Source organism: Pelophylax lessonae, assembly GCF_965119305.1.
Source record: "Pelophylax lessonae genome assembly, chromosome: 1".
Lineage (NCBI taxonomy): Eukaryota > Metazoa > Chordata > Amphibia > Anura > Ranidae > Pelophylax > Pelophylax lessonae.
In genome coordinates this window covers 36571217-36584081 of record NC_138768.1, presented here as the reverse complement: position 1 = coordinate 36584081, position 12865 = coordinate 36571217, and the positions used below count along the sequence as shown (strand labels likewise).

At 47.2% G+C, this 12865-nt stretch overlaps 1 protein-coding gene across 1 annotated transcript in view; it reads right to left on the bottom strand.

Moving 5' to 3' along the window:
- Window positions 1-12865, bottom strand: part of KIAA1328 — a 350490-nt gene that overhangs the window by 322940 nt on the left and 14685 nt on the right. Inside the window, exons 4-5 of the mRNA XM_082274183.1 lie at window positions 11559-11563; window positions 2818-2986 (exon numbers count right to left, since the gene is read on the bottom strand). Of these exons, the coding sequence (XP_082130309.1) occupies window positions 2818-2986; window positions 11559-11563 (174 nt within the window). The remainder of the gene's footprint in view (window positions 1-2817; window positions 2987-11558; window positions 11564-12865) is intronic.

The window sequence follows — 12865 nt, the reverse complement described above, 5'->3', positions numbered from 1 at the left end:
TATTTTTGTACCTCACTGTGTTATGAACCTGATTGCAGTTTCAATGCACGGTTTATTTTTGTATTGTACCAAAAATTTCAATAAACCTCACTGTTTTGAAAAAAAAAAAAAGAATGGGCAGCAGAATCAAACCGCACGGGCTCACGGCATGCGTTTCTATGCGATCCTGGTGTGAACGGGTCCTTAGTATGAGAACCTGACAATATGGATCCTTCAAGATCCTCTGCATCATCATTGGTCACATGACCCCACACTGACCAGATTCCTCAATCATATTTATAGAGAAGACTAATGCAATTTAGTGGGGCTAAAAACCCTTCCATACACCCAGTGAAGTGACTGGCCTTAGGTTATACACTGAGATTAAACAAATCCTCCTACATAAGTTGCACCTGTTTATCTGTAGTCTTCTCTGCTCTACATCTGCTGAATTCATAAAGCTTGTCTGAGAATTCATAAAAAAAAAAAAAAAGGGGGTGGAGAGCTGAAGCTACACTCTGATTGGAGGCAAGGGACACCCTCTCCGTCACACAGCACACAGAGGAATAAAGCTGAAGCTGTTAATCACAGGCTGTGTGCTGGAGCTCCCTCTCCTGTCAGAACGGACTCATGCCGATAGAGGAAGGAAGCAGCAGATAGAAATAACACTTAGTGCTCTGGGTTGAGGCAAGTACACACTATAGAGCCCCCCCCCCTCTTTCTCTTGCTCCCCCAGCCATTGATATCCTTATCTGTATTTCCTTTCATCGTTCCCTAACGTGTGTGTGCGCCGGTGGATGTGCATGCAACCATTTGCATGTGCACGCACGGGCATTTACACACATGGTGTGGCGATTTTTTTTTTTTTTTTTTTCTCTGTGCTGTTTGTTCTCAATCTCCACTCCCTTTTTGTATTTGGTAATACCATTTTCCATAATGTGATGTTATATTAGGACTTATTCATAGGTTTGGCATATATTTATATTCATATGTTTTTTTGTATGATTCTTTCCCTAATTATCTTTTTACATCTTTAGTGGTGTGAATTCAATTGTTTTGGATCCTGAGGAAGCCCCTAGCTTTAGGCGAAACGCCTCGATCCAGAATTACCCACATATGCCTCAACTACCACTTTTTGCCTAATGAGGCACACCATGTAAAAGAATGTTACATAGTTACATAGTAGGTGAGGTTGAATAAAGACAATAGTCCATCCAGTTCAACCTGTGTAGGTGTGTGTGGCCATAATCATCTCTCATACCCCTGAATGTTCTGATCCTTGAGATGTACGTCTAAGAGTCTTTTGAAAGCCACCATACTTCCTGCAGAAACCACCTCTTGTGGTAGAGAATTCCACAATCTTGTAGCCCTAACAGTAAAGCACCCCCTGTGTTGCCTGAGGTTAAAACGCTTCTCCTCTAATCGCATTGTATGCCCTCGAGTCCTCATGTAATCCTTTCGACTGAATAGCTTTTTTTCTACGCTGAGATCACCATCGAGATATTTATAAATTGCTATCATGTCCCCTCTCAGGCGTTTCTGTATTGCTATTGTACTATTTAAATTTAATGCCAATGGTTTTTATTGTTGATATATTAATAAATTGCATTGTTTTTAATCATTGCTTATATGCAAATTTTTGCCTGGCGCCTTCCAATGCCTCTTCGTGTTTCCATCCATGTTTCCCTCCCAAGGGAGAGAAAGGGGGTGGGATCTCCCTCTTTTCTACACACTATAGAGGGATATTCCTTGTTTAAATTGGGTTCCTGCTAGCAGGTTCACAGTCTTGGTTGTATCCTGTGGGCGGCACAGTGGTGTAGTGGTTGGGCGGCACAGTGGTGTAGTGGTTGGGCGGCACACTGGTGTAGTGGTTGGGCGGCACACTGGTGTAGTGGTTGGGCGGCACACTGGTGTAGTGGTTGGGCGGCACACTGGTGTAGTGGTTGGGCGGCACACTGGTGTAGTGGTTGGGCGGCACACTGGTGTAGTGGTTGGGCGGCACACTGGTGTAGTGGTTGGGCGGCACAGTGGTGTAGTGGTTGGGCGGCACAGTGGTGTAGTGGTTGGGCGGCACAGTGGTGTAGTGGTTAGCGCTTTCACCTAGCAGCAAGAGGGTCGATGGTTCGAATCCCAACCATGACACTACCTGCCTGGAGTTTGCATGTTCTCCCTGTGCCTGCATGGGTTTCCTCCGGGTACTCCGGTTTCCTCCCACACTCCAAAGACATGCTGGTAGGTTAATTGGATCCTGTATAAAAAAAAAAAAAAAATTGGCCCTACTGTGTATGTACGAGTTAGGGACCTTAGATTGTAAGCTCCTTGAGGGCAGGGACTGATGTGAATGTACAATGTATATGTAAAGCGCTGCGTAAATTGACAGCGCTATATAAAGTACCAGAAATAAATAAATATCCTGCCTTGATAAAAGGTAAGCCATACCCTACCGAAACATTATCAAATTTTTTCATTTGTTAATTTTCTCCCGCTGTTTAACGTCTAAATATTTAAATAAGGCGGTAGTATGGAGTGCAGGCTTGTTGTGACATGTCACGCGTTTGCGAAGGATCACGCTCGGGACGACCCAATTAAAGTAAAACGGCAAAGCAGAGTCATTGAACGCCATTCTTACAGAAAGCGCTCGTGTTCTGCAGGAGGAAATGGGAAATTCGTGTTGACAAATGTGGATTTCACAGAGGAAACCATGGCACTAACAGCTGGATGGCAGTTTCCAGCCGCACGCAGCCACCGGCCCATGCTGATAAGTAACGCTATAGAATGGAGACACATGCAGACTTATTCCTCTCCATAAATTAGAATAATTATATCCGAGAGTCGTACAGATGCAGGGTGAGAAAAGGGAGGGGGGGTACAAATGAAAATAAAAAGGATATCTTCCCTCTCCGTGGCGATGAGCGTGTTCTGCGCCTCCAAATGCCGGATCTTCTTCTCAAAGGATTCATGCTCAGTCTTCAGACGCTCCTCTGTTACCTCCTTCTCCTCGCTCACCCTGGAAGGCCACAGAGAGTTCAGATAACAGGGAACAAGGAACAATAAAACCAGCAACTCTGCAGGATTTTAGATCTTCACAAAGAAAACATTTCTAACCACCCCCTGTAATACATCAGTTTATGCAGGAACAGAGCAGAGAACACTGATATGGCATCATAGGAACTGGTCATGCCCAGGTCCAACATGGAGAAGAAGCCACACACAAACATTTAATATTAAACTAATTGCAAAATAAGAGATGTCACAGAAGCTTTGGTCTCTGAAAAGAGAACTGCATTTGGACCGCTCTTCAGACAGCATTTGACGAGTGAAGAGGCATTATATCGCTTCCTCACCACCTACTGAAAAGTACAGCCAAAGCTTGAATGAACTGCACTCCTGTTACCCATTTTCAGCAGACAGCAGCCTGAAGCCCGCGGTCCAGACTCTGAAAAGATCACAACCATATAGACAGGCTCCGCCTACATGACTGGACTAGCACCCGGCTCAGCCTCTCAGGGAGTGGCTGAGAGTCGGAGCCGGCTGCTCCCGCACCCTCCACAGCCAGGTACTCCAGTGAGCGAGGAGGGGGGCAAAGCAGAGAGCCAGTGACTGACAAGTCAGCCTCTCTCTGCTCAGGGAGCTGTGAGAACGAAGCGATCGGCTGTGTTCATTCGATCGATCAGGTCTCCGCGTTAGAGGCGCTGGGGGACCGATGCTGCATCCACCTACTGTAGGTATGTGTGATTCTAAAAAACCGCCATATAGCTCTTAAATCCCTTGATCGGTGCACCAGCACACCCCAACTGCATGCAGTGGCGGGGCGCTTGCAGAGCTGCCCCATTCACTTGAAGGCAACAGGGAGAATATTTTTGGTATGAATGCGACAAGGGGATAAAAAATCCTGCTGCACCATGAAGCGAAGTATTGCAGCATGTGTACACCCCCGCCCACTGGCCAGCGTTCAGCTAAAGGGGGTGTCCATTAAGAGGGCGGTAAAAGCACTGCTTAACTGAGGGGTTTTTACACCCCCAGCCAATCCCTGGAGAGCCGGTTCACACTGGAAAATCACACCAAAAGGAATGCATGCTGTACTTTTGAAGCTCACTGCAACCGGATTGCATGGTATATCTGTTGCGTTTGTGGTGTCATTAAAGGAGTTGTAAAGGCAGAAGGTTTATCTTCATGCATTCTCTGCATTAAGAAAAAAAGCTTTCTGTGTGCAGCAGCCCCCCTCAGCCTTCCAAATACTTACCTGAGCCTCCTCTCTATCCAGCGATGTCCACGAGTCCCTCAGCCATCTGGGACTCTCCCTACTGATTGTAAACAGATCAATAGGAGCACCAATCCAAATATCCGCCTGTCCCAAATCATTTAGGCTAAGTTTTGTTCAGCGAGAGGTGATGTGGTTCAGACACGATCCAATGTGTTTTTCTCTCTCGCTCGCTCGTTTGAACAACCCACGTGCTGAGCGCCTTTAAAAATTGTGTGCAAGTGTACCTAGAAGAATTTAGGAATTGATGTGGTTTTGAAGGCAAAGGGTGGTCACACCACAAATTTATACGATTTGGATTCCTCTTCTGTTCATTTACTTTTTTTTACTCATTTTGAGAAGTGATAAAATAAACTATTAAACACTTCTATTTCTGAAATCTTTCTTAATTTACAGCATTTTTTCACATTTAACACTTTTGCACAGTACTGTATATAAAAATAAAAACGCTGAAATACAAAGAGGATCCCCAGCAAACTCAAGCTTGCCAGCAAAAAAAAAAAAAAAAAAAGTTTAAAAACTGGAGCAACCCCACTGCAACCAACCTCAAGGTAGCGTTGTGGTGTGAAGAGGGCACATACAAAAGAATTGTTTTCTATATGTCCCAGCGGGGAGCCTGCATTGATCTATGGAGATGAATGCAAGTCACCGCACATGGTATGAACAAGCCTTGCAACGGGGGAAGGAGGACTTGAAAAAAAGGGTGAAAGAAAAGAAAGTGACAGGGTCGGTGCAAAGGACCCCCCCCGCCCCAACTAACTTACACCTACCTACACTCCCCCGCCTACTCTTTCTTTGTTGTAACCACCAACACTTCCCCACCAATCCTTTTTCCATTGCTACCGCCACCAACGCTCCCCCAGAAATCCTTTTGCCATTGCATTAACCATCAATGCGCCCCGCCAGTCCCTTTTTCAATGCAACTGCCACCAGCAAGCCCCTGCTAATCTCTTTTCTGTTGCACCAACAACAACCAACGCCAATCCGTTTCCATTTCAAACACCACCAACAGGCCCGTGCCAATCCTTTTTCCGCTGCAACCATCACCAACACTCCCCGCCAATCCTTTTTGCACTGCAACCACCACCAACACTCCCCCGCCAATCCTTTTTGCACTGCAACCACCCCCAACACTCCCCCGCAAATCCTTTTTCCATTGCAACCACCACCACCACCAAACACTCCCCCACCAATCGTTTTTTCCATTGAAACCACCACCAACACTCCCCCGCCAATCCTTTTTCCATTGCAACCACCACCAACACTCCCCCGCCAATCCTTTTTCCATTGCAACCACCACCAACACTCCCCCGCCAATCCTTTTTCCATTGCAACCACCAAACACTCCCCCACCAATCCTTTTTGCATTGCAACCACCACCAACACTCCACCACCAATCCTTCTATTGCAAACACCTACTCCCCCCACCCACAGCATTTTTTTTTTACCATTGCAACCACCATCAACGCTCCCCTGCCAGTCCCTTTATCAATGCAACAACCACCAACAAGCCCCTGCCAAACCATTTTCCATTGCAACAACCACCAACAATCCCCCACCAATCCTTTTCCATTGCAATCACCACCAATACTCCCCTCGCCAATCCTTTTTCCATTGCAAGTCACCTCACATGGTATGAACAAGCCTTGCAAATAGGAAGGCCGCCTTGAAAAAGGGTGAACCCGACCAATATTCATTCCTTCTAAAGAAAGTGAGAGGGTCTGTATAAAAGAACTCCCCCAACTAACTTACACCTACCTACGCTCCCCCGCCTATTCTTTCTTACTTATAACCACCAACACTCACCCACCAATCCTTTTTCCATTGCTACCGTCACCAATGCTCCCCCAGAAATCCTTTTGCCATTGCATCAACCATCAATGCTCCCCCGCCACCACCATCACTTCCCCGCCAATCCTTTATCCATTGCAACAATCAACATGCCCTACCAATCCTTTCCACTGCAACCACCACCAACAACTTCCCTGTCAATCCTTTTTCCATTGCAACCACCAACAGTTGCGCCCGCCAATCCTTTCATTGCAACCACCCCCACTTGCATGATGTCAGAGCAGTAACAGTGCTTGTGCCCAAGCACTTCAGAGATCCCATGCTCCCCTCATACCTGAAAGCACTTGGCATTTTTCAGTAGGCACAAAAGGAGGTGGGGAGGTGGGAACCCTGACTAGGCAAGGTGACGGGGTCTCTTTATAGTCAGATTTTGGTCGCTGACTCCAGAAAAAATTCCCAGCAAAAAAAGCATCTAGAGACCAGCATGCATATCCAGTAGGGATGCACCGAATAATCGGCGGCCGCACATTATTCGGCCGAAAATAGAAAAAATAGCCCTTTCGGTGTTCGGCCGAATAAGTCAAAAGGCCGAATAATTTTGTGCCGAACAATAGGGCTGAACGATAGTCGATATGATATCGACTATCGTTCTGTGGCCGTAGGCGATATTCATATCGCCGAGGTCACGATATTTACATAGGCAGGGGGAAGGTACTCGGAGGAGGACTCACCGACTTCCGTGAAGCCGGGACACTTCAGCGGTGAGCATACATACATTACTCACTCGTGCACTGCAGCCCGCCCCACACATTCAGTGAGTCTTACTCTCCTCCTTAGTTTTTTCAATGGCACATTCATGGAGCCAATCACGCCGTGATTAGCTGCACAGCGAACCAATCACGCGTGCCTGCACACCTGATTGGTTCCGCTGTGCCGCTACTCACGGCGTGATTGGCTTCCTGAATGTGCCATTGAAAAAACTAGGGAGGAGAGTAAGACTCACTGAATGTGTGGGGCGGGCTGCAGTGCACGAGTGAGTAATGTATGTATGCGGCTGTGCTCCTTTCCAGGCTCCTACTAGTCCACCTCCAGCCTCCTACTACCACCACTATGAGAGACTGTCTGTCACTGTATAATCTGATCGAGTCCACACTGACTGACTGTCACTGAGTAATTGATGTTACCACATTAACCCTGACCTGCCCAGTGCCCTGTATCTGCAATTAAAATTTACAAGGCTGCCTGCATGCTTCCTGATTTCCATTCCCAGCATCCTTCCCAATCCCTACAGTGTCACTAACATTAACCCTATGGTACAAGGCTACAGTGTGCACTGAATCCCATTCCCTACAGTAACATTTAGGGAGAGAGAGAGACATGAGAGGACAAAAGAGAGAGAGACATGAGAGGACAAGAGAGAGAGAGTGAGAGGACAAGAGAGAGGACAAAAAATTGGCAAAATAAATGGAAAAAATGCGAAACACCGCGTTCGGTATTCGGCCTTCGGCCAAACATTTCATTATTATTCGGCTTCGGCCAAGAATTTCATTTCGGTGCATCCCTAATATCCAGCCATGAACAGGTTAAAGACTGTGCGCCATTCTCAGGAATCCTATAGACGCCACTACAAAAACACCTGGCGCCCAAAGCAGAAGGGCATCTGAATGCTAAGCACTTCAACAAAAGCAATGATTTCTTTATGGAGTTAGCATGTCACTTAATGGTGCATTTTATTGCTAACTAAATATTAAGCAGAGAGTTAATAGAGTGAGAGATGGCCGGGCCTCACCATCTATTGCGCTTTAAATGCTCAGCCTAACTCCCCGATCTAAATGAGATCATTTCAACTGTGCGCCTCTGTATCCAACATGGAAGCACAATAACTCAGAACGGGTATTAAGCGGAGCGATCCATCACGCCCGCATCTCTCGCCACCTGTTTCAGCAAAGCGTGCGGAGAAAGATCAATTACATGCTAAATATGGGCACAGGAGCAACCTGTCTTACCCGCTGACAGGCCAATATTAGCACTCTAATGCGTTATTTGACATTTTTGCCCAAATCTAGGTCATCCTCACGCTCCCCGGGTCTAGACACAATCCTTCATAGGATGCTGCGGACAGGAACACCAATAAGGGCAGCCGCAAACTTCCCCTGGAAACTTGATGTTAAAGCTGTGCTCCAGCCAGGAGGCCAACAATCACACACATTTGTAGATCCCTGCAATACATGCTCATTCCCCATGTTGTATCCCTTTAAACACGTACAGCAGAATAAGGCCGGCCATAGACGATTGCAGGAGAGAAATTTGCATGATTTCCCCATCAACACGGACAGTACAGGCAGGGGAATCCCTCCTACCGAGCCATTGTCTGAGAAGACAGTGATTATTGCTAGAGGCTATACCAGCCGCTAGCGTTAATCGCAAGTGAATCTGGCAGGCTGATTGTACCCAAGTTGATTGATCAATCAACTTGGTACATTCAGCCTGCGCCCACATGGTTTGAAGCGTGGAACCGGCTGATATCCAAACCGTCTATGGCAGGGCTCCTCAAACTTTTTAAACAGGGGGCCAAGTTCACTGTCCCTCAGACTTTTGGGGGGCCGGATCAATGCAGCCTCCCCAGTGCCCATCAGCACAGCCTCACCAGTGCCCATTATGCAGCCTCACCAGTGCCCATCAGCGCAGCCTCACCAGTGCCCATCAGCACAGCCTCACCAGTGCCCATCAGCACAGCCTCACCAGTGCCCATTAGCGCAGCAGAGGAGGATAGAGGAGCAGATGAAGTCACCCAGCCAGTGAGTGGAAGCAGAGGGATGGGTATAGCACAGACACACAAGATGCAGCCAAGATGGCGGCCGGCCCAGAGGACTGGTAAAACATCAGCTAGATCTGTGGGGCAAGCCAGCTGACCAGCCCCAGACACAGGATTAAGCTGAGGAGTGATGCAACTCAGAGATGCCAGGTGATGGCCAAGATGGCAGCGGGCTGCGAGTATGCAGCCGGATGAGTGGACTGGCCTGGGAAATAATGACTGGAAACAAAGAAGGGGGATGGAGGGAGACAGGCTAAACAAGGAGGGAGGCTTACCGGGCGATCAGAGACACAAATGATGCAGGATGAAGTCAGGATGTTCGGAGCTTCTTTCCAAGGCATCTGCTGTGACTTACAACCAGACATCCCCCGCGGGCTGGTTAATAACCTTGGTGGGCAGCAGTCTGAGGGACCTCTGAGGACCCCTGGTCTATGGCATGCCTAACTGCTGGATGTCAGAAATATGCTTTGCACCCAACTTCCTGATGTACACAGTAGGGGGGCATTTCCTAAAACTGCCAGAGCAGTTTTTACATTTTGTTTTTTGCACACAAACAAATCATTGCAGGCCTGAATATTACTTAAAACTACTAATTTTTTAGTAGACACTCTGGAGAATAAAATGGCGATGGTCCCAAATTTTTTTATATCACCTGTTTACACAATAGTTTATCAAGCACAAAATTTAAATAAATCAAAAAATACACTAAAGTTAATTGTAGAGGGCACAAACCAAATATATGAGGGGCGGTCAAGTAAAACCGGGCTTTTGAGTTTATATAATCAAAAGAACACAATTTAAAGGTTTAGAGCAGCCTTTTTCAACCAGGGTGTCCAGACACCCTGGGGTGCCTTGAGGTTTCTTCAGGGATGCCTTGGCAAAATGCCTAACACTTGCCCACAAATTGTATACAAGCCGGCGTGTGGATGAAGGCTGCCTTTTTTAGTTACACTAAGTTACAGGTTTTCATTGGTGCACCATTCAAACCTTCTAGCTGCCAGCGTCCAAATGACCAATGGCATCATCAGGAGGATGTCAGTCGCTTGCATAGCATTTTTTTTTTACCCTCCCCTGCCCCTCTCCATTAGCGTTGAGGTCACATAAGCTAAGGGATGGAAAAAAACAGAGGGAGAAGAGAAACATTGGAATACTAGTCAGTACCAGTTTGCAAAAGTTAATTTGCTTTGAAAGAAAATAATCACCTCTCATGTTAGGCGTCTTGCTTGGACTTGTGGATGTTGCTGCATTATGTAAAACTAGGAGAATAGCTTTTACATGTTAAAAGACTGTTCATTTTTTAAAGGGTGCCTCGAGACTTTCCATAATTTTAATGGGTGCCTCAAGATTGTCAATTTTTAAAGGGTGCCTTGACTGAAAAAAGGCTGAGAAACACTGGTTTAGAAACTGCATTTATTTTTCGACATACTCCCCTGCTACATTTATAAACTAATCCCAGTGTTGAACTAATGCCTGGAAAGCTTTGGGATAGAAAGATTTGTCAGTACGCCTGAACCATTCTAGGATGGCCGGCATCACTGTCATCAGTGCTGAAATGCTGACCTCCGAGGGACTCTTTTATGGGTCCAAAAAGGTGGCATTTACTCACCGGGCTTGTAAGGGGGATGTAGCAATACCTCCCAGCCGTGTTGCTGTAATGTGCATTTAGTGAGGTGAGCAGTAAGAGCTCGTGCCTTGTCTTGGAGAAACAGGACGCCCTAATGGCGCTTTTCCACTGCATGGAACCGTACCAGTTCGGCCCGCCTTTGTGCTTTTCCACTGCGGTACCGCATGGTATAGGGTCGGAACGGTTCGGTACGGTATAGGTTTGCTTTTCCACTGCATGGAACCGAACGGTACGGTACGGCTCTGAAAAAACAGTACCTACTCGATTGTGGTTCCAACAGGTACCAAACTGGTACCATATCCCACAATCCTTTGCATGCAGTCACTACTAGCCACTGATTGGTCAGAGAATCACACCCACCCCGTTGTTATCCCACCCACTTAACTTTAGTACTACTTTAGTGGAAAAGCAAACCTATAACGTACCGTACCGAACTGTTCCGACACTATACCATGCGGTACCGCAGTGGAAAAGCAAACCAGGCCAAGCTGGGCCGAGTAGAGCCGAGCCGGTACTTGCAGTGGAAAAGTGCCATTAGTGATCATATGGCACTTTTCCACTGCAAGTACCGGCTCGGCTCTACTCGGCCCTGTTCGCTTTTCCACTGCTGGTACCGCATGGTACGGTGTTGGAACGGTTTGGTGCGGTTTGCTTTTCCACTAAAGTAGTACTAAAGTTAAGTGGGTGGGATAACAACGGGGTGGGTGGGATTCTCTGACCAATCAGTGGCTAGTAGTGACTGCATGCAAAGGATTGTGGGATATGGTACCGGGTATGGTACCTCTTGGAACCACAATCGAGGTGGTACTGTTTTAGAGAGCCGTATCGTTAGGTTTCATGCAGTGGAAAAGCGCCGCCGTACCGTACCGAACCGTTCCATGCGGTACCATGCAGTGGAAAAGCACAAAAGCGAGCCGAACCGTTCGGTTCCATGCAGTGGAAAAGCGCCAAAAGCAGGCTGTTTTTTTCCACAGACATGTATGCACATCACTCAGAACACGAACTGAATATTCACGGTTGATAGTGGCACCAGGAGGTAGAAAATCCACATTAACGCCACGTTTGTCCCAGAAAACATTTGCCATTACTGCACCTGCAAGACGCAATGGATAGAAATTTTTCATTCATAAGAAACTTCCATCACCACACACTTCTCCATGCACGCACTTATACAGTTGTCCACCATCTTGACTAAATCTCTGGACTGGCCCGCGACATGTGCTTCGCCCATCAGTAATTGGACAAACTTGCCACTTACGTGCATGTAGTACCGTCAACCTAGCATCCCATTTATACCTGTAAAATTAAAGTAATTGAAAAGTCTCTTTTTTTGTACAAAAATATACTTCTACTTACCTGCTCTGTGGAGTGGTTTTGCAAAGAGCAGGCCCGATCATCCTCTTCTTGGGTCCCCCTTCTGTGCTCCTGGCCCCTCCCTCCTGTTGAGTACTCCCACCGCAAGCAGCTTGCTATGGGGGCACCCGAGCCTGAGCCACAGCTCCTTGTGTCCATTCAGACAGAGCCATGGCCCGGCCCCGCCCCCTCACTCCTCATTGGCTGACAGAAGCAGGAGCCAATGCGCCACGCTGCTGTCTCAGCCAATGAGAAGAGGAGTCCCAGGCAGCCGAGAAACTCCTGCCACATCGCTACATTTTGATGGACCTCAGGTAAGTATTAGAGGGGCTGCTGCATAGAATGCAGTAAGATAAAAAAAACCTTCTGCCTTTACAATCACTTTAAAGTCCCGGCTTGACTTGAATGCCCCTCATAATACCCAATCTTGTGGTAAAATATAGAGGAGGTTGTATTGAGTAAATAGATAACATGTCAAGCTTTAAATTTGCATGCGCCTGCAAAAACAATGACAAAACTTCAGTTGCCTATATTTTTCATAGACACTTTAACCCCTTGCCGACCGCCGCACGACTATTTACTGCGGCGGTCAGCCACTCACAGGCAAAGCGACTTGGACTATGTCGCTAGCCTGTAAGGGTTTTGGGAGCTCCCGCTCTGTCACGGACCACCCCCCCCCCCCCCCCGCATGTGTGACCGGCAGACCCGATGTCCGACGGGCACTCGCGATCGTCTGTTACACCGGGAGAAAGGCAGGCGGCTAATGTAAACAAAGCCGCCTGTCATTCTCCCCTGTGTAAGAATGGAGATGAAACGGTTCTACTATGTAGGACCATTGATCTCTGTTCTTACACCAGTAGCCACATCCAATCACAGTTAGAATCACGCCCCTAGGGACACACTTAACCCCTCCCTCTAAAAAAAAGTTAACCCCTTCACTGCCAGCGTCATTTTTACAGTAACAGTGCATATGTATAGCACTGATTACTGTAGTAATGTTACCGGTACCCCCAAAAGTGTCAAAAATGTCAGTCAAGGGTCC